Source organism: Primulina tabacum, chromosome 1 (genome assembly GCF_025594145.1).
Source record: "Primulina tabacum isolate GXHZ01 chromosome 1, ASM2559414v2, whole genome shotgun sequence".
Lineage (NCBI taxonomy): Eukaryota > Viridiplantae > Streptophyta > Magnoliopsida > Lamiales > Gesneriaceae > Primulina > Primulina tabacum.
Window position 1 is genome coordinate 26,467,646 of NC_134550.1, and position 22,286 is coordinate 26,489,931.

Below are 22,286 nucleotides of genomic sequence, written 5' to 3' on the forward strand. Positions count from 1 at the left end.
TAATTAACATTAATGAGCTTGATTAGCTAATTGAGTTAGTCCAACTAGTTTAATTAATTAATCAAAATCCATTAAAAACTTTAATTATTTAGTATGTTGGACTTGTACTCCTACAAGCCCATTAAACACACTTCTCATTATATTTAATTTAATATTTAATAAACTCAACTTTTGAGTTTAATAAATTAAATCCTCAAATTTTATAAATTCAACTCCTTGAATTTACTCTCTCCAAATTTCATAAATTCAATTTCTTGAATTCACTATGTCATAAATTCAACTCCTTGAACTTATTTTTTCTCAAAATTTAATTATCATAAATTCAACTCCTTGAATTTACTATATCATAATATAAATTCAACTTCTTGAATTTATTCTCTCAACGAGAACAAATGATCCAATACTTGTGTAACCCTCAATAGTTTAGGGATACAGCTAGCCATGAGTTCACAATTCTTTTTGATTCAGCACATAATCTTTTTTTGGGCTTACTCTAATTTGCCACATTCTACGTATCAACAATTTATCATGAGAGTGTCACAAATCATATTTCTGATTAAACCCATCGAATCATGGTAAGAGCGTCTAGTAGCATCGTCCTATGATTCCCTAGGTATCACTGATAGTGATTGCAAAAATCAGTCGGTTATGATTAACGTACAGTACGGTCCCTTCATCTCATATATCCCGATCGAATCTGCAACCATTGGTTCATCGAGGGTTGCAAAAGAATTCGATAACTATGTGACACATATAAATAGTGGCATCGCAATGTACTATTGGAGAACTTCCGTCTCCAACGTACATCTCATACTCTGGCCAGAGATTCCATGCACTATTATTTCATCAGATCACATAGGATATCCACACCCGTAGGTGAGCGGTGAATTCCCGACTAAAATCCATTGGCTCCTACATGTGTCGCAACTGTACTCAATCTAGCCACCTGATGACTCTCCTGGAGCCGGTAAACGAGTCAAAGCACAGCTCTAGCATATAAAGCCTCGGTATTGTCCAGGGTAGTAAGGACATCTTCTCGATGAATGATAACCACTTGGAAAGTCCGAGGGAGGTTTGTTCGGTATAATCATCATATGACTACCCATCTGCATGTTTGGACATCTCTATGCCAATTACTAAGAAACACTGGTACACAATATCACAGATGCTAGTCTCGAGCTCAAGCGAGCTTTATCCATATTTTAGGTGGCTGAATCGACTAGGAACGAATTTAGATCATATAGTGTTTACAAATGAGTTTCAATATCGAATTACGATTCATTTGTATTAAAGTATAATCAAGATCTTTATCTATGTTGTTCACATGGGTATACAGATAAAGAAATAACAAACCATGAAATAATGAATTCTATTAAAATAAAGATTGTTTATTACAACCGAGTCAATAAATTCCCTATCCAATCAGTTGGCTTACAGGCATATACTCTAACAGTTTCTAGGGAAGAGATTTTCTTAAATCAAGGAAATATACACTTGAACTTTATATGATGCGAAAATGGATGGTTGTAAACAATTTGAAACTCCTATGGAACAACAATTTTGTCTCACTGACATCGAGTTTGTTGTTTCAGCCAAATATGCATTACCATATCCTTTTAAGTATCAAGGAGTCATGGGACACCTCATTGACGTTGCTACAATTTGTCCTGACATTTCCTATGCAGTTCAAAATCTCAACCTGTTTATGGATTCACCTAAATCTTCTCACATTAATGCGGCAATGCAAATTAGTGGTTATTGGAAACAATCCCACGGCTTTGGCATTCTTCTATCATCCCAAAATGATATTCAACATCATGCCTATTGTGATTATTTTTTGGCTTATGTCCCATGATCAGAAAATCAGTTATAAGATATATAGTTAAAATTGGGCTTTTCATCAATTTTTTGGAAGATCAGGACACAAAATACAGTGTCTAGGTCCTCTGCTGAGGCAGCATATCAATCGATTGTCTCTGTTTCTTGTGAAGTTATATAGCAGCGTGGACTTCTTATAGACAAGGTTTTGCATTTTTACATTCCAACTACAATATTTTGAGATATTCAATCGGCTCTTCATAATGCCGCCAACTAGATGTTTGATGAACGCAATAAACACATTGAAATCGAATGTAAGTTTATTAGAGAAAAAAATTCAACAAAAATGATAGATTTGATTAGATTTTGTTGGAACGAAGGAAGAACATAGAAAGATAAAGATGGAATATGATGAAACACGGAACAGACCTAAGAGTCCAAGTTGAATTAGGAGTCAAGTGTCCTAGTTCAGTTAGGAGTCAAGTGTGTTCCATTATAGATGGAATAAGTTTCATTCTTGATTATTGCTATATAAACACCAGATATTGTAGAGAGAGTGAGTGTGGAGCGAGACAAGGGTTTGGCAGTACGAAGAGTCCTAGTTGGATTAGGAGCCTCAGAGTCCAAGTTGTATAAGAAGTCAAGTGTCCAAGTTGGATTAGAAGTCAGTTATGTTTCATTATAGATATGATTCATTTTTTTCTTAATTGTTACTACATAAATGCTCGATAGTGTAGAGAGAGTGAGTGTGTTGCGAGACGAGAGAGAGTTGAGCACCGAGAGCTTGGGAGTGCAAAGAGATGTAGCGAGAGACGAGAGCGAGATCTTTTTTCAATTGTAAATGAGTTTTTTTTTTCTTTGATCAATAAATTTTTTTTCCTTCATGTCTAAAACTTCTTTACATTTGTTCAATTCAATTGCATCCAAGTTTTTTCGTATAGTTCAATATGAAGTTTCCATAACAACTCGGTAACAGATAGCAAGGTTACGTTGAGAAATTCGGTCAAGAATTGCTTATGTGAAATTTGATATTGAAAAGTTTATGGGAAAAGAATGATTTTGGATTGTGGCAATTGAAGATGAGGGCTCTCCTCCTTGTTCAACATGGCCTAGAGATTGCGTTGGAGGGTGAGAAGAAAATGTCTCAAACATAGAATCAAGGTGATAAACATTATCTCCGAACATAGAATCAAGGTGATAAAATATATTTCCTCAAGAAAATATTTGTGCAATTTAACATTATCTGATCTGAATAATAATATTTTGATGAGATAAAAAGTATTAAAACCCTAATAAACCAAAATAATAAGTAGAAACAAGGGTAGTTCAATAAACTTATGATAAGGTCTAGAAAATTCGAACTGCATAACCTGACTATATGCAATCTAAGGTTTTGCTAAAATATGTGTTTAATTATTTGAATGCATTAAATGCATGATTATTGCATGTATATGTGTTTTATTTCAAGGTTACATGTACTAGGGCCTTTTAGTAGTATTTCGCGCTCGAACGAGGAACGGGGACCGGAGACAGTTAAGGAAAAATATTTTTATTAAATAATTACAAAATTTTATTAAATCATTATTTTTAATTATTTAATATATGGTGTAAATATGTGTGATTTTTCGAAATGGGCCTTGGTAAAGTATTTTTACTTGTCGGGTCATAGTTTCAACCAGTACGCAAAATTTAGCTAGTCAGGAGACTTTTTGAGAGTTCATGCATTATTTTAAAAAACGTACCTAAACGAAATATTTTACGGGAGTGTTTTTGGGCCTGATGTGACTAATTTAATGCTTAATGGGTCTAAAATCCTTTCTAATCTCATTATTTTTAATTAAGGACCCATTAGCACTTAATATTATAATTAAACCCTACACTCAAACCCTAAACCTACCTCTACACCTTTCGGCCGCCCCTCTCCCCACTCCCAACAGCAACATATCGATTTCAGCAGCTCTTTTCCTTAGGTTTTCTCAAAGTTCTTCAAAGGCTTTCTTCTCCGTCTCTCCGGTGCACGTTCTACGCGATTATCTCTAAGTTTTCGAGCGTAGAAACGGAAAGGCACGCCCTAAATCTCATTCTTCTCATCATTCACATCATTATAATTTGATTTGTATTTTTTTGCATGAGGAATTCATAGATCTATCGTGAGCATCGGTTTTATATAGTTTTGACTTGAAATATGCATACACTCTTACATGTAACTCACGTTTTCCATGGTTCTTCTGCAAGGGAATGCTAGAGCTAGGTTTTAAAGGGCTGTCCACGTCGAGATATAGGAGGACAAGGGTTGAGAACACGTCGAGTCATGGCTAGGTGAGAGGGCCGATCGTATCTTTGTGGTCTAGGGTCCAGAGGGTTGATCGGGTGAAGGGAAGAGAAGCGCATGACCATGAAGGGCTGAACCAAGTCATGGTGCGGACCTTGGTGGGTCCAAGTCGTGGCCTAGGGAGGTCCATGGATGGCTGGTTGCGAATCGAGGGTAGATCGGGGAAGCTTGTCTCGATTATGGGACTCGCGTGGGTGTTGGTGAAGGACCATGCACGTGTATCTGTAGGTGTGGGTTGATCGGTCCAAGAGAGGGTTCGTGGCTTGATCTTGGTCCTAGGGTGGTCTGGTTCGGGACTGGTCTGGTCGAGTTTGGGCTAGGGTCGATTATTTGAAGGATAGGTGCACTAGGGTTTGGTGGGTGCAAGTGCAGAATTTTTCCAGCAGATTTATGTTCATTTTCGAGGTTCTTAGGTGGTATGAAACAAGGGGTTTAAGGGCTGGTTATTTAAGTTCAAGTCATGGTTTAAGTTGAGAAAAGTTTGGTCGAGTTTCGGGTTGACTCGAGTTAAAATCGGGATTCCAGTCCAAATTTTAAAACGATTTGTATAATATATTGAATGGGCTCGCGTTTACGTCCAAAAAATGATTATAAATATGATTTGAGGAGTTTTAAGGAGTTTGGTGGGCTTTGAGTCGAATTTGGAGGTCTAGGGGTAAAATAGTCAATTAGGTTTCCAGGGGCAAAATGGTCATTTCGCACGTGGGTCGAGTTAGCAGTTCTGGCAACGCCCTGATCACCAAGATTGCATGTTTAAAATGTACATGTTAATATGAACATGAATTTTTATGAAAATACGAAAAATACGTTGCATGCTTGTTTTTAAGAAAATGTATGTATATGCATGATTTTTACAAGTGATGAATATGATGACATGTTTTTGAAGGAGGAGAGTTGGTTGTGACTAATACGAACACAAACACGAACATGTAAGGTCAATGCTCAGTGGATAGGTAATATTGTCGTTGATGTCCCCGCCGCGAGTACCAAGTTATACGTAGATGGATCCATCGACTAGAGCTGATACGAAAGTTACATCTAATGATTTGAATTCAATAAAAGAAATTGAACATGTATATGTTGATATGATGAGATAGGTTATGGATACGTTTATGCTTTGACATGTTATGTTTAAGTTCATGTTTTTACGATCATGAAATGTATTTTGATTACGGTATTTTTCACTGTTGCATGTTACATATATGTACTTGTTATTTGGATTCAGGTGTATTTAGTCTTTAGACTCACTAAGTGTGAATGATGCAGGTGAGCATGATGATGTAGAGACTGGAGGTGCCGAAAACTGAGTAGGCGGAGCTGTATGTGCGCACGTTAGCCCGAGGGCCATACTTTTTCCGCACATTATATGTTTATGAGTCAGGAGTGAAACGTTGTTCATTTTATACATTTGCATTTATTGATATGTTGATGTGTTGGCGGAATTTGGAAGGCTACATTTGAATTCTTTTAAACAATAGTCTAGGGGTTTGATGACGTTATATTATTTTAACTGCAAAATTTTTTATTCGGTAGTTGAATACCTTTTTAAATTGTGTGATTGACAGCTTTTATTGCATGCATATATTTGAATATATTTAGTTTACAAAAAAAAAATTCTAGTAGTATTTTAGCACTACACGTTACAGTTGGTATCAGAGCAGGGTCCTGTAAAGGGTTGTGCCACCCCCAGCTTCAGAAGCTCAGTCGTCGAGCCTCAAGTCTGTAAATTTGCATGTTTGACTGTTTTAAATAGTTTAATGCTATCACCTGCATGTTTACATGATATATGTTTTACAGTATACAGTTTACATGTTTATATGCTTTAAGGATTAAATGTTTTGAAACTAGATTAAATTGCATGATGAGTTACGTTTAGAATTTGGACTGTATTCAGATATCATATTTCTTAGACGAGCCCCTAGCACAGACAGGCATGATGATATCCTGGAGACGATAGATGCTTTCCACCACCACCACCACCAGGAGACGCAGCTACCCGAGTCCTTGAGGGTATTGCTAGATTGATGGAGCAGGTGCAGCAGGCTCCGAGAGCCAGACAAATATCTTTGAGCAGTTCAGACGGCTCAACCCGAATGAGTTCGTGGGTACTACTGACCCTTTTGTTGCAGAGGGTTGGATACGGTAGCTGGAACTACAGTTTCAGTACTTAGAGATGAGATATGGCAACAGGGTCAGAAGCGCCACGTACGTGCTAAGGGATGATGCATCCCTATGGTGGGAGAGAGCAGCTCACGGGGTGAATTTGGCTACCCTTATATGGAATTAGTTCAAGGACATTTTCTTCAACAAGTATTTTCTAGCAGATGTTAAGGGACGCCTGACGTGAGAGTTTATGAGTCTCCGACAGGGAGAATTATATGTGGCTGAGTTTATCAAGAGATTTGATAGGGGCTGTCACTTTGTGCCCCTTATAGCGAGGGATGCAGCAGAGAAGTTGAGGCATTTTGTGGATGGCCACAAACCCACTATTTGTCAGGACGTTATGTTGATGAGTCTGGCTACATATGATGTTGCCACTGCCTGTGCTTTTCAGACAGAACATGCCCTCAGAGATATCGATGCAGAGATGCAGCGGAAGAGGCATTTGTCCCAGCAGAGCTCACAGCCACAGAAGAAACAATTCACCGAGCCACCCAGGAATCAGGGGCAGCAGAAGACCCAAGGACAGTTCAAGAAGCTCGGACAGAAGAGGTCATCACAGGCTCCAGGTGCTCCTAAGCCGGAGGAGAGACAACTTTGCAAGCATTGCAACCGATTCCACTATGGTAAGTGTATGTGGGGGACCTTCGAGTGTTTCATTTGCAAGGAAGAAGGCCACAAAGCAGCTGATTGCCCTAGGGACAAGGGCACCACTACTGGCAGGGCCTATGTGATGTATGCCGAGGAGGCGGAGGCTGAGCCAGACTCGACACTGATCACCAGGTAACCTTTTCGTTTAAGATTTTTATTTATCGCCTCGATTGCATGGAGTATTATGTCGATTGTTGGGATTAATTTTAGAATTGAGAACATAGAATAAAATAGGTTGAATGTTCTAAATATGTGTACTTAAGGGTTGAATTCACTTAGTAAGTGTTTTAAGGACCAAAATGCAATAACGAAAAGTATAGGGACCTAATTGTAAAAATCAAAAGTTGAGGGACTGTTTTCGCTTTTTTCGAAATTTTTGGGATCAATTAATAATTTTTGAAATTTTTGAGCCTAAATTGAGTAAATTCAAATTGGTATGAGGGCTAGAATGCAATTTTCGAAAAATGGACTAAATTAAGAAAAGTTCGAAACTTTAGGGGTGAATTTGCAATTTTCCGGAAGTTTTTATGGGAAAATTTTTTAATTTTCAAGGGATTACTAGGACTAAATTGGTATTTTTTGAGATTTTTTGAGTAATCAATGATATGAAATTTCTTAAGTTTCAACACGATCAGATTTAATGGTATGTTTTGTCACATGAAGGATATATATTTCAAGTGTAACCAGTATGCATTGCTAGATTCCGGAGTTACACGTTCTTTTATATTCAAGTCATTTATCAAGCGACTAGGAATCATACCAGAGGCTATGAATTTGGGATTCGGGGTTTCGATTCCGTCCGGAGATCAGATGTTTACCTCGCAGATAATGAAGAGTTTGGAGCTTTGGTTACAGAAAAATGCGGTGCAGGCAGATTTGATTGTGCTACCGTTGCTGAGTTTGACATTATTCTGGGTATGGAGTGTCTTTCTTCGAACATAGCTGCTATAGATTTTCAACAGATGTCAGTATCTGTCTGAGCGCACAGCGGGAAGCCATTTATTTTTTAGGCAGCCAGACACCAGCAGATGCCGCACATCATTTCTTGCATCTGTGCTAGGAAGCTTATGAGGAGAGGCTGCCAAGCATTTCTGGCGATTATTGTGACAGTGACCAAGCCAGTCAGTCAGAGGCTATAGGATGTCGAGGTGGTCAGGGATTTTCCCAGTGTTTTCTCGGAAGATGTTTCAGGTATTCCACCAGACAGGAAAATTGACTATGCTATCGAGCTCATGCCAGGTACAATTCTGATTTCTAAGGCACCCTATCGTCTAGCACCTGCAAAGATGAAGGAGCAGGAAGATCAGATACATGACTGGCTGGACAAAGGTTTCATTCGCCCGAGTTTTTCACCATGGGGCGCACCGATACTGGTTGTGAAGAAGAAAGACGGCAGTATGCGGTTCTGCTCGAACTATAGGGAACTTAACAGGGTCACAGTTAAGAATAAGTATCATCTGCCTAGGATTGAAGATCTATTTGATCATCTTCAGGAAGCATCAGGGTTTTCGAAGATAGATCTCCAATCAGGATACCACCAGCTATAGGTGAGAGAGTCTGATGTGCACAAGACGGTTTTCAGGACGTGTTATGAGTACTATGAGTTTATGGTGATGCCCTTCGGACTGTAGGTACCCTACATTCATTTGCCATAGTGAATTTTGTTGCACTGCTTGCAAGGTGGTCCTCCTTCCGGCCTGGGAGCCTCTGGTGCCTGAGGTGGCCGCTGCTGCCCTGGCCCTCTATACTGTCCTTGGGCTTTTGCTGCCCCTGCTGCCTTGGCGGCCCTGTATATTGCTTCTTCTGTGGCTGAGAATTGGACTGGGTCTGATTTCGCTTCCTCTGCATCTCGAAGTCTTTGTCCCTCAGGGCTTGCTCTGTCTTTAAAGCACACCCAGTCGCCACATCATAACTATCCGGTCTCATAAGCATCACGTCCCGGCGCAAAGTTGGCCTCAGCCCATCCATGAAATTCCTCAGCTTCTTGGCGGCATCTCCAACAATAATGGGCATTAAATTGCAGCCCCTATCAAACTTCCAAATAAACTCTGCCATAGATGAGTCCCTCTGGTGGAGACTTATAAACTCCCTCGTCAGGCGGCCCCTGATATCAGCTAGGAAATACTTGCTGTAAAATATCTCCTTGAACATGTCCCACGTGAGAATAGCCAAGTCCATTGCATGAGCGGCTCCCTCCCATCACAGGGATGCATCATCCCTCAACATATATATGGCGCACCTAACCCGGTCGCCATCTCTCATCTGCAGACACTCATAGCGCAGCTCCAGCAATCGAATCCATCCATCTGCCAAGAATAGATCAGTGGTACCCTTGAACTCATTCGAGTTGAGCCGTCTAAACTGCTCATAAACATCAGCATGCAGTCGGGGTTCCTGCTGCGCCTGCTAGGCCTTCTACATAAGCCTAGCCATACCCTCCAGTACACGGGTAGCTGCATCTATCAGCGGTGGTAGTGGAGGGCCTCTGTCGCCTCCGAAATATCATCCTGACGATCTGCACTGAGGGCGCGTCTGAGAGGCATAATACCTGAATATAGTCCGAATTCTAAACATAACCTATCATGCAATTTAATCTAGTTTTTGAAATAGTAAATCCTTAAATCGAGAAAGCATCTAAACATGTACTGAGAATAATAAATCATGTAATCATGCATGTGATAGTTGTAAAAACATTTAAACATTTGAAACATAAAAGCTTACATACTTGAGGTTCGAAGACTGAGCTTCAGAAACAGGTGGTGGCACAACCCTATACAGGACCCTTGCTCTGATACCAACTGTGATGTCTATTAATTTAAAATACTACTAGAATTTTTTATTTTTGAAAGCTAATACACGAAAATCCCATTTAAATGCATACATGCAGGATTGCTGAAACATATGCCTTTTAAAAATAATCGTAACCAATCGCCCGATAAAATACTACAGTTTAAAAAATATCTGAAAAGTAAAATATTGCAGTTTAAAAATTGCCTACACGGCCATAATATGCGTACTAAAAATAGTTCAAGTAAACATCCTGATAATCATCATCATAACAAAATCAACGTATCAAAATGTTCATGTCCACTCAAACTCATAAAAACGTGATGTGCGGAAAAGTGTGGTCCTCGGGTTGTGTGCGCACATCCAGCCCTGCCTACTCAGAATTCGGCACCTCATGTCCCCTCATCAACATGTTCACCTGCATCATTCACACCTAGTTAGTCTAGAAACTCAACACACCTGTACCGTGATATCAAATACATATACATATCATGCAGCAGTGAAAATTAGCGTATTCAACATACATTTCATGATCATGGAAGAACGTATGCATAATCGTAACCTGTCAAAACATAATAATAATCATAGCACATATCAACATATACATTTTTATTTTCTTAATTTGAATTCCGTTCGTTAGCTGTGATTTTCGTATTATCATGTCAGTCGATGGATCCATCTACGTGTAACCGAGGTACCTGGCAGCAAGGACATCAACGACAGCAATACCCGTCCACTGAGGTATGGCCTTACATGTCATCGTATCATCGTATTAGTCACAACCAACTCTCATCCCTAAAAAACAGGTCATCATATTCATCACTTAATAAAAGCATGCGTATACGTAATTTTTAGTTAAAACCAAGCATGCACCGTATTTTTCATAATTACATAAAAACCATATACATGATGCGTAAAATTTTAAAAACATGATAAATTTGTGATCAGGGCGCTACCAGAACTAAAAACTCGACGCACGTGCAAAATGACCATTTTGCCCCTAGAAACCCAAAATGACCGTTCACCCCTGGACATCAAAATTTTGATCCGAAGCTTACCAAACTTCTTAAAACATCCCAAATCATATTTAAAATTATTTCTTAGACGTAATGTGAGGCCCGGGGCCGAAGAGGGCGGGGGGTGATCGCCGGTGCCATCAGTTGCACGGACAATGAGCGGCTCCTGGCAGGCTTCTAGGTGGAAGGAACATGAATGAACCGACCCACACGGGAATGAGAGGGATTCCGAGACTTTGCAATGTAATGGACTGTACAGTTGAAGAGGGCTTAAAAGATTTGATTTGTACTACTCATATCACGAAGGTGCATCTTCTTTTCGGTAGCTCATCACATAAGAACTCCAAAGTTAAGCATGCTTGACTTGGGGCAATTTTAGGGATGGGTGACCTCCTGGGAAGTTTCCCAGGGTGCGTGTGAGTGAGGACATAAGTACGCTGGAAATACTCGTCCTTGGTACAGTGAAGACAGTCGTCAAATCTGGGGCGTTACAGTGGTATCAGAGCCGACCTCTCTTAGTACGGTGTGGTTCGGGACGAACCAAGCGGGGAAGCTGGTGGCATGTGAGGCCCGGGGCCGAAGAGGGCGGGGGGTGATCGCCGGTGCCATCAGTTGCATGGACAATGAGCGGCTACTGGCAGGCTTCTAGGTGGAGGGAACATGAATGAACCGACCCACACGGGAATGAGAGGGATTCCGAGACTGTTCAATGTAATGGACTGTACAGTTGAAGAGGGTTTAAAAGATTTGATTTGTACTACTCATATCACGAAAGTGCATCTTTTTTTCGGTAAGGTCCAGGAATTTAATTCGCGTAACCTAAGTGCATTAAATCTAGGATTTTTATTTTTAATTATATGTTTAATGATTTTTATGCAATTTATGCATGATAGGATTTAATCCCTGAAATTTTAAAAGGTCACGCATTAGGATTTTTAGGTGCATTTCACGCCCGATCGAGGAATGGAGACCGGTGAATTTTTAGAAAAAAAATTTATTTTTTTTATTTCACGGTTTATTTTTATAAATTAATATAAGGTGTTTTTCTAAAAAGGAGATTTTATTGGATATTTTACTCGCAGGATTTTTATTTTTAACGGCACGTAAATTTTATCGAAACAGGGACGTTTTGAGGTTTAGACTGATATTTTTAAAATCTTTCCCACACGAAATATTTTTCGGGAGTGTGTTTGAATTTAATTGGCCTAATTTTAAGCTCATTGAGCTTAAACATCTTTTAAAAATTTAATTAACAATATTATTGCTCACTAACCTTTTAATTAACTATATCAATTAATCCTAAGCACCTCTTTACCTACCCGTAACCCCCCAATCAGCCGATCACCCCTTTTTCCATTCAAAAGCCTCTTGGTTCCATCAGATCTCGGCTGAATAACTCGGTCATCTCCATTCTTGCAAAGGAAACTTTCGGCTGCACCATTCTTGGCAAAGGAATAAGCGTCTCGGGTCTCCCTCTTCTTGTTTTGTTCACCAAATCATCCCCAGGCACGCCCTACTCCATTATTTGTGCATCACACATGTCATATATTGATGATACATGTGCACTTGTGTGTTGAATTTCCGATCCAACTTAGATTAGGAAGAACGTTCGGTGTTTGTTCATGCCTTGTGATTCTTTTATGTTAACTCACGTTTTTTTTTCTTTTTCTGAATTTGATGCAAAGGGGCTGCGATACTTGCGTGTTTAAGGGCTGCAGGTGGTGTCACGAGGTGAGCTTGTTATTGAACTGCTGGAGGTGCTGAACACTGAGTAGACAGACCTGGTGGGGTGACACGACCCTAGGACCACATGTTTTCCGCATTTTGTTTTTATGAGATTTGAGATGATATGAACATTTTTATACGCTGGTTTTGGTACGATGATGATTTTATTCGTTTATGTTTACGTATGATTTTGAATGAGTTTGATTATTTTAAACTGTAATATTTTTACGATAAGATAATTACGATTATTTTAAATATTATTTCGAAAATGTGAGGTTTTAAAAAAAAAAATCCGTGCTTTTAAAATTAGTAGACGTTACACGTAAACTTTAGCCGTTTCAAAACTTAACCGATTCGTTTTAAAACTTGGACCAGAGTCTCGATTTTAACCCGAATCGACCCGAACTTAACCAAATTTTCCCAAACTTTTATCATAACTAAAACACACTCTAACAGCCCCTAACTCATCAAAACTAGTCCCCCTAAAACTTCGAACAGCCCCTGAAATGCTGCTGGAGTTTTCGGCTCTAACACATCCTCGAACTGTAGTCGCACCAACTCGAGTTTTACCAACCCTGGACTTAACCCTTGAGGACTAGCTTTCCTCACCACCCATAGGACCCTACTGGACCTACTCACTCACGGCCACAACCCCATGCAAGCCCCCATGATGCACACACTCGCTATTTCCCCGAAATCGCATCACCCGAGCCCCACCCCCTAACGCGCAATCGACTGGCTACATGGATGGTTCCAGCGATGGTTGAGCCTCCTTGGGCCTTGCCTCGGACCTACCAGGGTCTGGTCCATGCCTCGGTTCAGCCCTTGCACCACCAGCTCCACCCCTTACCCGATCCACAAGCAAAACGAGCCAAACCCCTCAACGCAACCCCTAGCTTGACTTGCCTACCTTCGACTCCAGCCTAATTTACCTTAAACCTTGACATGTTTCAGCCCCCTTACCACACCAACCGGCAGTCCCTTTCACCAATACATGAAAAACGTGAGCATGGAAAATGTAGATGCGATTTTCGTGACAAAACTTGAACAAAAACGTAACCACTTGTTAGATCAAAGGATGGACATGCATTTACATATATTTCAGCAATACTATGGCGTGAATGAGGAGAAAAACGAAAATACAAGCGTGCCTTGAAGTGTAGGTGCTCAAAAACTCGAAGCAACGAGCGTCGGGGAAGCACCGGAGGAGCAGGGAAGAAGCTTGCTTGAAAAAATAATGGAGGAAACCGATGGGGCTGCTGCTGAGTTACGTGAGGGAGGCTGCTGAATGGAGGGGAGGGGCGGTCAAGGGTTTAGGTAGGGTTAGGGTTTGTTTAATGTGGTATTTAAATAATTAAAACATGCACTAATGAGCTAAATCTACATTTTAAAATGATTAAAAGGAAATTTGAGCCCATTAAGCATCAAAACAAACCCAACAAGCTCGGAAATATTCTCAAAAAATATTTCGTTTGTATACATTTTAGAAAATATTGTCCGAGCCCTCAAAAAGTCATCCGAATCGTTAAAATTTGCTTACCGGTTAATAATATAACCCGACGGGTAAAAATATTCAATCAAGATCCATTTTCAAAAATCATACTTAAAACACCTTCTGTAAAATAATTAAAAATAATTATTCAATAAAAAATATTTTTCATGAATATCCCCGGTCTCCTTTCCTCGCTCGAGCGCGATATGCAACTTAAATCATAATGCATGAAATTTTAAAATACTCATGAATTAAATCCTAACCATGCAATAATTATGAACTAAATGAATAAAATCATTAACATGTACATAACTTAGATAAAAAATCTATATTGCATCCATTCAGGTTACGTAAATTTAAATTCCATGGACCTTACAATTAAAATATTTTATTTCGAGTGGATGTATTTAAATTTCTTACTTTCGAATTTTACTAATTAAAATGCTTAATGTCTTTATTTTACTCGGAAATTTAAATTCGACCTATAAATAATAAAATTTGTAAATCCTTTTGAAATACCTAATTTCTCGGCTAAAATAAAAAAAAATAACTTTATATTTTAAGCGCCTTAATCATCTCTGGTCTCATTTCTCTGTTCGGCATCGAATAATCATCTAAAAACTAAAACTCGGGATAACGTTTTAATTTACATAAAAATAAAATAAATATATTAAATTAAACGCATATCATGCATCACATAATTTATTAATTAAATAAATTAACAATTATGCATGACGTTTACATGTACTAGTTTTTTAACACAACATGGAAAAAAGATTTTTTCTTTTCCATAGGCTTCAATAATTTTTTGTGCACACGATATTGTTATAATATTATTTTCAATTAATGTTAATTCCAAAAAGTACATTTTTTTTTGCAGTATGATGCGTGTTATACCACTATGTGCTACACATTCATCGTGATGTTCCATTATAAATCTAAAATTTAAATGTATATTAAAAAAGACATATCTTTTAAAATATTTAAATCCAATGTTTATGAATGAAACATTTTATTAGATCAAGCTCCAACGTAGTAACTTTAATTAAAACTGAAAATATATAATATCCAAAAAATTAATTACCCGATATTTGACCATTTAGAATAATTATTGAGATGCTAACTAAAAAATAACTATTGAACAAAACATTTAGAAATTGTATTTGATTATAGACGATATAAAATAAGTATTTGAGTTTAAATAACATATGTTTAAGAAAATGAGAATAATTTTTTCGTATCCTATCCAAAACAATCTATATATTATCGATCGATGATGAAATTAATAGTATTTTATACCAATTTTTAATCATTAAATGATCTTTATTTTAAAATTTCAGGTATCTGATCTGATTAGAAGATTGAATAGGAAAAAAACAAATTTCAAGAATATTTCTGGCAACCTACACAGCTCAGAGTATAATCAATCACACACGCACCCGAAGTGAATCTCATGAGTCGGACGTTTCATGGCCATGTTTTTAATATCTGTAGCACATCAAATAAAGACCCCAAAACAATGATTATTTTTCCACTTTTCCTTTCTTCAATGTCCGATTCATGAAACAGATAACATATTAGGTCGTTCTGTTACGGATCGAATCGAATAAAGAATTTTTTAGGCACACAATCGCCCCAAACCTTCAATGTTTTTTGAGGTTTGACATTACAAAAAATGGTATAAAATTTACCAATCCCCAATAAAATAGAAGTAAAGGAATAATAAAAAAAAAGAATCTGGAAACTCGAGACATACAAACTTTTTTTTATGAGCAGCGGGAAATTTCTCATTCTCACCAATGTCGACCTGTCTTCCATAGCGGCAATTGCTAGAGAAAGGAGAAGGATTCCAGAGATTCTGATTCAAAACTCGGACAAGAATAGGGAGAGAACCTGGAGAAGAACAGGTAAAACGAAACTGGAAAAGCCGAAGTCCAACTATGTACAATGGTCTAATATAAAAAAAATTATTTTAGTTTAAAAAAAGACAATTCAAATTCTAAATTGATTCAGTTGGATCAATTATTTTGGTTTTAACTGAATTTTAACTCACCCTAGGTTTAGTGGTTCTTTGTGCATCCAACTGTGGTATAAAAGTGTAAGTTATGAATTGATCTGACTAAGCTCACTTGGTTGGTCTCACCCTTGGTCTCTTCTAGGCAAGGTTCTAAAAAACGTAAAACGTCCAGAAGCGTCGATTTCAAGCTCCGAGTTTTTCAAGCTTAAGCGAGATTAACATAAGCTTAAGCGTGAAAAAATGTTTTTTTATTTTTAATGTAATTGTAATTATCTCAAACTAATAAATAAATAAAATTATACATAAATATGATAAATGTAATTCTGATGCATTAATTCTCATTTTTATAAAAGCATAAAAATCTCAAAATTGTAATCTTTATTTGTTTTTGCATACCACGTTAAAAAATGCTAAATATTTAGTCAAATCATTATCAGACATGCTTAATCATAATTAAAACTAAAAAATAAACATCGAGATTATAAACCTAATTTATTATTTTAAAATAAAAAGACATACCTTCAAAATAAAAAAAATTAAAAACAAATAAATTCGATTAATTGTGCTTAAACACACTTAATTAAACACCTTAATCACGCTTGATTCACTCAAACTACAGTTTAACCGTTTTTTCCGTTTTTCTCTTAAGCGGGACGATTTGATCAAGTTTCAAACTTAAGCGTGCTTAAGTGGAGTTCAAACAGACTTTTTAGAACACTGCTTCTAGGTCTAAGTTCGATTTCTCTTTGTAATAAAAAAAAAAAAAATATATATATATATATAAATAAAAGTAATGAGAAAAGACATTAAAATGAAGTCAAAATAGGATAAACAAGAAGAGGATATTTAATTTCCCTAAAATATCTAAGATGATCCAAAAGACTCCGGTCCAGGCCCAAAATCAACACCAGGCACGTCTCTTTCTTCTACGGTTCTACCCTTCGCTTACGCTACACCTATAACTCGATCTTTGAATTATTCACGTGTTGATTGGATTTTTTACTCGGCTCGTTTGTCCTGTGATGGAATTCCGGGAGCTAGGCTAAGTATTAATAAGCCGTGGGGCTGCATTTTTAATTCAAGATCCCTCTTGTTCGTTTTTTTTGATGGAATCTGAATCACAGAGGAAGAGCTACTGTGTGATGGATGATATTTATGGTGTGATTGCGATACCAAAGGGAGAATTTCAACTCCATCCTCTCTCTCCAACTTTAAAGGAGCTTCAGTTTACTGTTCCGGATCTAGGGCGAGCTTTTCAGGTATTTTTTTCTTCCCTTTTTACCTTTCATTTGTGTGGATTTTGTTCTGCTTGACCTCCATCTAGTTTAAATTGCTTTGTTACCGGGAAAAGGTCCTTTCGGAGATGGGCGGAGAATGAGTTTTTTGAGGATTGGGCGAGTCGTGGAGAGGAGGCCAAACGTCATGTTTTTTTTCAGAAAATTTAGAAGTAAAACATTCTAATTTTTGTCTTCCTGGGTATTACAACTGCTTTTGGGAGTGTGTTTTGAATGGGAACCTTTATTCATAATTGCATATGCTATGAAAAATAGACTCATGTATGTTGTTTTTTTTTATTTGACTATTACTCATAATAGCTTTATACACGGTATTTTGCTTCCAGGAGCTTCGAGTTTGACGATGAAATAAATTTTGTTTACTTTACCTTGTAAATCTTTTAGCTATCCAGAAAAGCAACTCATTTGATTCACTTCAGGATTTGGTGAGAACTAGAGAAGTTGGCGAGTTCCTCAGTGGTGCATTAGCAGGGGCTATGACCAAAGCTGTTCTTGCTCCACTGGAGACCATCAGGTCTGGTGCATCTTATTCCTTGCTGATTGATTTCTCCCAAATTTTATCTGGTACCTGGTTTACGGCTATGACTAATTGCCGTATTTCCTCATATAATGAGTTAGATGAAAGAATCTGCAGATAGTAGTTCCTGTCAAGCTTGTTGCTAACTGAAAGGCATTGGCACATGATGTAACTCTTTGCTGTGCTTAGAGTCGTAACTTTCTTAATAAGAAAGAAGTTTTGAGTGTTACTGATATACTCTTTCTATAGACTGTCGATAAAGCAAGCATTGTGATCGACTTTAACTGATATTTTTTAAATTCTTGTCTGCTGTAATATCACAATTTGTTGTGTCAGATTTTGTAGTTTCTTTGACTTAGTTATTTGTCTACAATATGAAACATCAGGAAGATGTTAACCAGTAGTTTTTATTATTGATTTATGACAGTAAATTTATTTTTTTACCTTTCACGTCTAAAGTGATTATTTGAAATTTGCAGGACAAGAATGGTGGTTGGAATTGGGTCTAAAAACATTTATGGTAGTTTTAACCAGATAATTGAACAGCAGGGGTGGCAAGGACTTTGGGCTGGAAATGCTATAAATATGATACGCATAGTTCCCACACAGGCAATTGAGCTTGGAACTTTTGAATATGTGAAGAGGGCAATGACATTAGCACAAGAGAATTGGAAGCAAACTGAAAGCCCGAAGTTGCAGATTGGTTCAATGAGCCTCAAATTTTCTCTATCATGGCTCTCTCCCATTGCTGTGGCTGGTGCAGCTGCTGGAATTGTTAGCACCCTCGTGTGTCATCCTCTTGAAGTTTTAAAGGTATCTGCTGGTAGATTTGTCTCTTTGGAGACTGGAAAATAGCCTTGAGGTGCTCAGAACTTTCTACAATAAAATAACCTTTTCTAGCTAGCGATTGATGCAAAAATTGAACTTTTTGTGCAATGAGATGAAGCACTCTATTCCAAAGCATGCAAGTAACCATTTTTAAGAAACATCCTGCTATATATCTCTCATATTTTTATATTATCACCTCTGGAAATTTTCATTTGCCTTACTGTTATTATCGAGTGTGTTCTAATCTTCAATATCTGATTGCATTCCCCATCTAATACAGGATAGATTGACTGTCAGTCCTGAGGTATATCCTAATCTAAGTATTGCAATGCACAAAATTTACAATGATGGTGGGGTTCGGGCATTCTATTCTGGGATTTCACCCACATTGATTGGCATGCTCCCTTACAGCACCTGCTACTATTTCATGTACGAAACAATTAAGAAATCAGTTTGCTTAGCGAAGAAAAAGGAATCTTTAACTCGTGCAGAGATGCTCTTAGTTGGTGCTCTTTCTGGTATAACTTTTATGTCAATGTTTCAAATTTCAATATGTTCTTATATTGTCCTACTATCGTTGGAGTTCATTGAAAGGATACCTATTTCTAATAACCTTTTAAAATGACAATATACACATGGGTCGAACAGCAATTTTGGGTGCAAAAGAGAAAAATATTTGTGGTGCTGGTTCAAACCTTGTCTGATAGCCCCGAGCCTACTATGAAAAGTTGGAAAGCATCAACTTTATTCTCGTGGTTTTTAGAATTCCGACACTTGAACTAAACGAAGTTGTTAATTGTAGGAACTAGGAACCGCATTCAGTAGCATATTGTGGTTCTAACGCGGTGCATAACATGTTTCAGGCTTGACTGCTAGCACGATTAGTTATCCTTTGGAGGTTGCAAGAAAACAGCTGATGGTTGGAGCTATTCGAGGTAAATGCCCACCCCACATGGCTGCTGCACTTGCGCAGGTTGTCAGAGAGGAAGGACTGATGGGGCTTTACAGAGGCTGGGCCGCTAGCTGTTTGAAAGTCATGCCCTCTTCTGGTATCACCTGGATGTTCTACGAAGCTTGGAAAGATATATTACTCGCTCGTTAGTCACTCCGATGGGCAGGCAATATGCTTATCAAATTGAAGGAAAATGGTTCCCCTTGTTGGTGACACAATCTTCTTAGTTTGAAACCATTTTTGAAAGGGCTTCAATGGGCAATCTGAAGAACGATAAGTTTCAGGCCATGAAAATGGATGAAAGGACCAATGATTTCGATCATTCATCTAACTGGGATCTCCAAGTCTTTTTTCCATATGAAAAGTGCCGTCACCTTTGAATTTCATTGTGTACCTTGAGTGGGATGGCTCTGATTGACTTTTGTTCTTGTATCAGCGGTGCATTGGTGGCAAAGATAGTGGATGAACCCGATCAGTATTATAATTATAATTTTTTTTAAAGAAAAACTCTAATTGGTCTACACTCGTTAGCTGCATGGAATTTTTTTTCCAGCTATTTTTGCATAATTTTTTAATATTGGTGATCCAACCTGATGTGATTTTTTCAAAAGTAGAACATGAAAAAATATTCCATAATTGTATGGAGTGAGATAATTCGATCTTCTCCCAAGGCAAAATATCTTTAGACCTCTCATAGGTAGATTTGTATTGTCTGCACTTGTTGTGCCGGCAAGTTGAAATAAAGTCAATTGTGAGGGTTAGTCTTGAACGTAGATTTACTCGCTTAATCAAGCACATAGATACCTGAAAATTGGTATGAATATCCTATAATTGAGAACAATATTGGTAAAAAATTTAGTACTCCAAATGTAAATTTTGAGTATGGTGATGTGTGTCTAACTAAAGTAGTCTTCTTGTCTTAACAAAACCAAGCACGATTCGCTCAAATTAAGGTACATGCAAAGCAATTTTCAGTAACAAATGTATCGTTTTAGACATTAAAAGTACATGACTAGAGCACTAATCTCGAATGTTTAGGTTCATACGAATTACCACTACAATTGACGAATACCACCACCTAGAGTACTAATGTCGAATGCTTAGACATTGTGGAAGTCGAATTACATAATATTAAGTGCTAATTTAAAAGTGGAATATGTATATATGATACACATTGTAGTGATCTAACGTAAACCGGACTTGTTCAAAAGAACATCAATAGATATTACATATGTGAGTGCACTCTTCTAGTGTGATCCCAATTCATCAGCTCTAACACCCCGAAAAAATTACTTTATGGTATTTAGTTAAATTTAAAGTAATGGAAACAACAATAATAATAATATCTGATACTCATGAGAAATTTAGGGTCCGATTCCAGCAAGTGTTACTAGTCCAAAAGCATGTTTCAAAATTGTCCCGAGCTTGAAATCACGAATAAGACCGTTAGAAGAGGGCCAGGAGGGTGTCATGACGTAGCCCCTCCGACGCTCAAGTCAGAGACTGATGATATAAGCGGAGAGAGCAGCTAAGGGTGCTGCTGAAAAACAATATAGTGAATATATGAATTAAACACTCAAACCTGATATTTATAGGAGAATATCTGGGCCTTGATGGGCCTGTCATCCACTTGGGCTAGTGATAGGCCAGGAGTAGTGGGTCCATCCATGGGGTGTCAATATCCAATAAATACAAAAAAAAAAAATTATGAAATATGTTAAAAAAATTAAAAACAATGAAACTTAAAATACTTAATTAGATATATTAATTTATATAACATTTACATTATTTAAGTGAAATAAATAGATAAATATAATTTATAAAAGATAGTCAAGTGTCAAAAATTAGAAAAATAACTTAGACAAATATATATGTTTAATGGCTCATCTCTTCCTATAAATAGACTCCATTCGAAGCATTTCATAAGAAATTTCATCAAAAATATGTGGATTTAGAGAGATGAAGTGCAAGCTGAAAGTTATAGTGAAAATAAGAAGAAATTCATGAAAAAATACCAAACCTTCTCTAAAAACCACAAAAATTATGTGACATTTCCTTCCACCCAGAAACTAGTTAGTACAAAATGTACAACAAGATCACAAGCGGAATCGTTCAAAAAAATTCGAAAATGTGAAGAACAATTCTAGAAAATCTCTAGAAAATTCATTTTCGAAAAAGCCAATTCTAGCTCGATTTACTCATTCTTTTACAATGTTCACTTCAGCTTTCACATGAAAGTTGTTCAAATGTTTTATAATTTAATTACACTAACCGTGGCCGAGGTAATATTTTTGGTCGTCCGAACAAGCTTGACATCCATTATTGTTTTTCCAAATCTGCTATGGATCATTTTCGAATTTGAAAAGTGTTTGACATAAAGTTATTGTAAGGCCCTGTAATTAATTATCCGGTAATTTGACATAATTAGAATAATTATTGAGTTGTAAATTAAAATAATTATTTATGCCAAATAAATTCAAGAAATGTGTTAAAAATATGTATTTTAGAATATCGGTGAATTTAACGATATAAAATACATATAGAGTTTAAATAACACACGATAGCAAAATAAATACAGACCGGGATAAATGGGCTTGAGTTACTATTTTGGTGATCAATTATTATTATTAAATACATACAATATTCACATACCTCATTCAAAAGAGAGAAGAAATGAGAGAAGAAGGAAGAGAAAA

At 37.3% G+C, this 22,286-nt stretch overlaps 1 protein-coding gene across 2 annotated transcripts; it reads left to right on the forward strand.

The window, feature by feature from the left end:
• Window positions 1–16,874: 16,874 nt before the first annotated feature.
• On the forward strand, window positions 16,875–20,111 carry LOC142543231 (putative mitochondrial adenine nucleotide transporter BTL1). 2 transcript variants are annotated; one of them, XM_075650359.1, is made up of 5 exons: window positions 16,875–17,257; window positions 17,713–17,807; window positions 18,290–18,623; window positions 18,919–19,156; window positions 19,502–20,111. In XM_075650359.1, exons 1-5 carry the CDS (start codon window positions 17,105–17,107, stop codon window positions 19,738–19,740), a joined length of 1,059 nt encoding a protein of 352 aa, XP_075506474.1. In that variant the 5' UTR covers window positions 16,875–17,104; the 3' UTR covers window positions 19,741–20,111. The 2 variants fall into 2 exon arrangements, with proteins under 2 accessions (XP_075506474.1, XP_075506483.1); XM_075650368.1 differs by having other exon boundaries at window positions 17,118–17,257; window positions 17,620–17,807.
• Window positions 20,112–22,286: the final 2,175 nt, after the last annotated feature.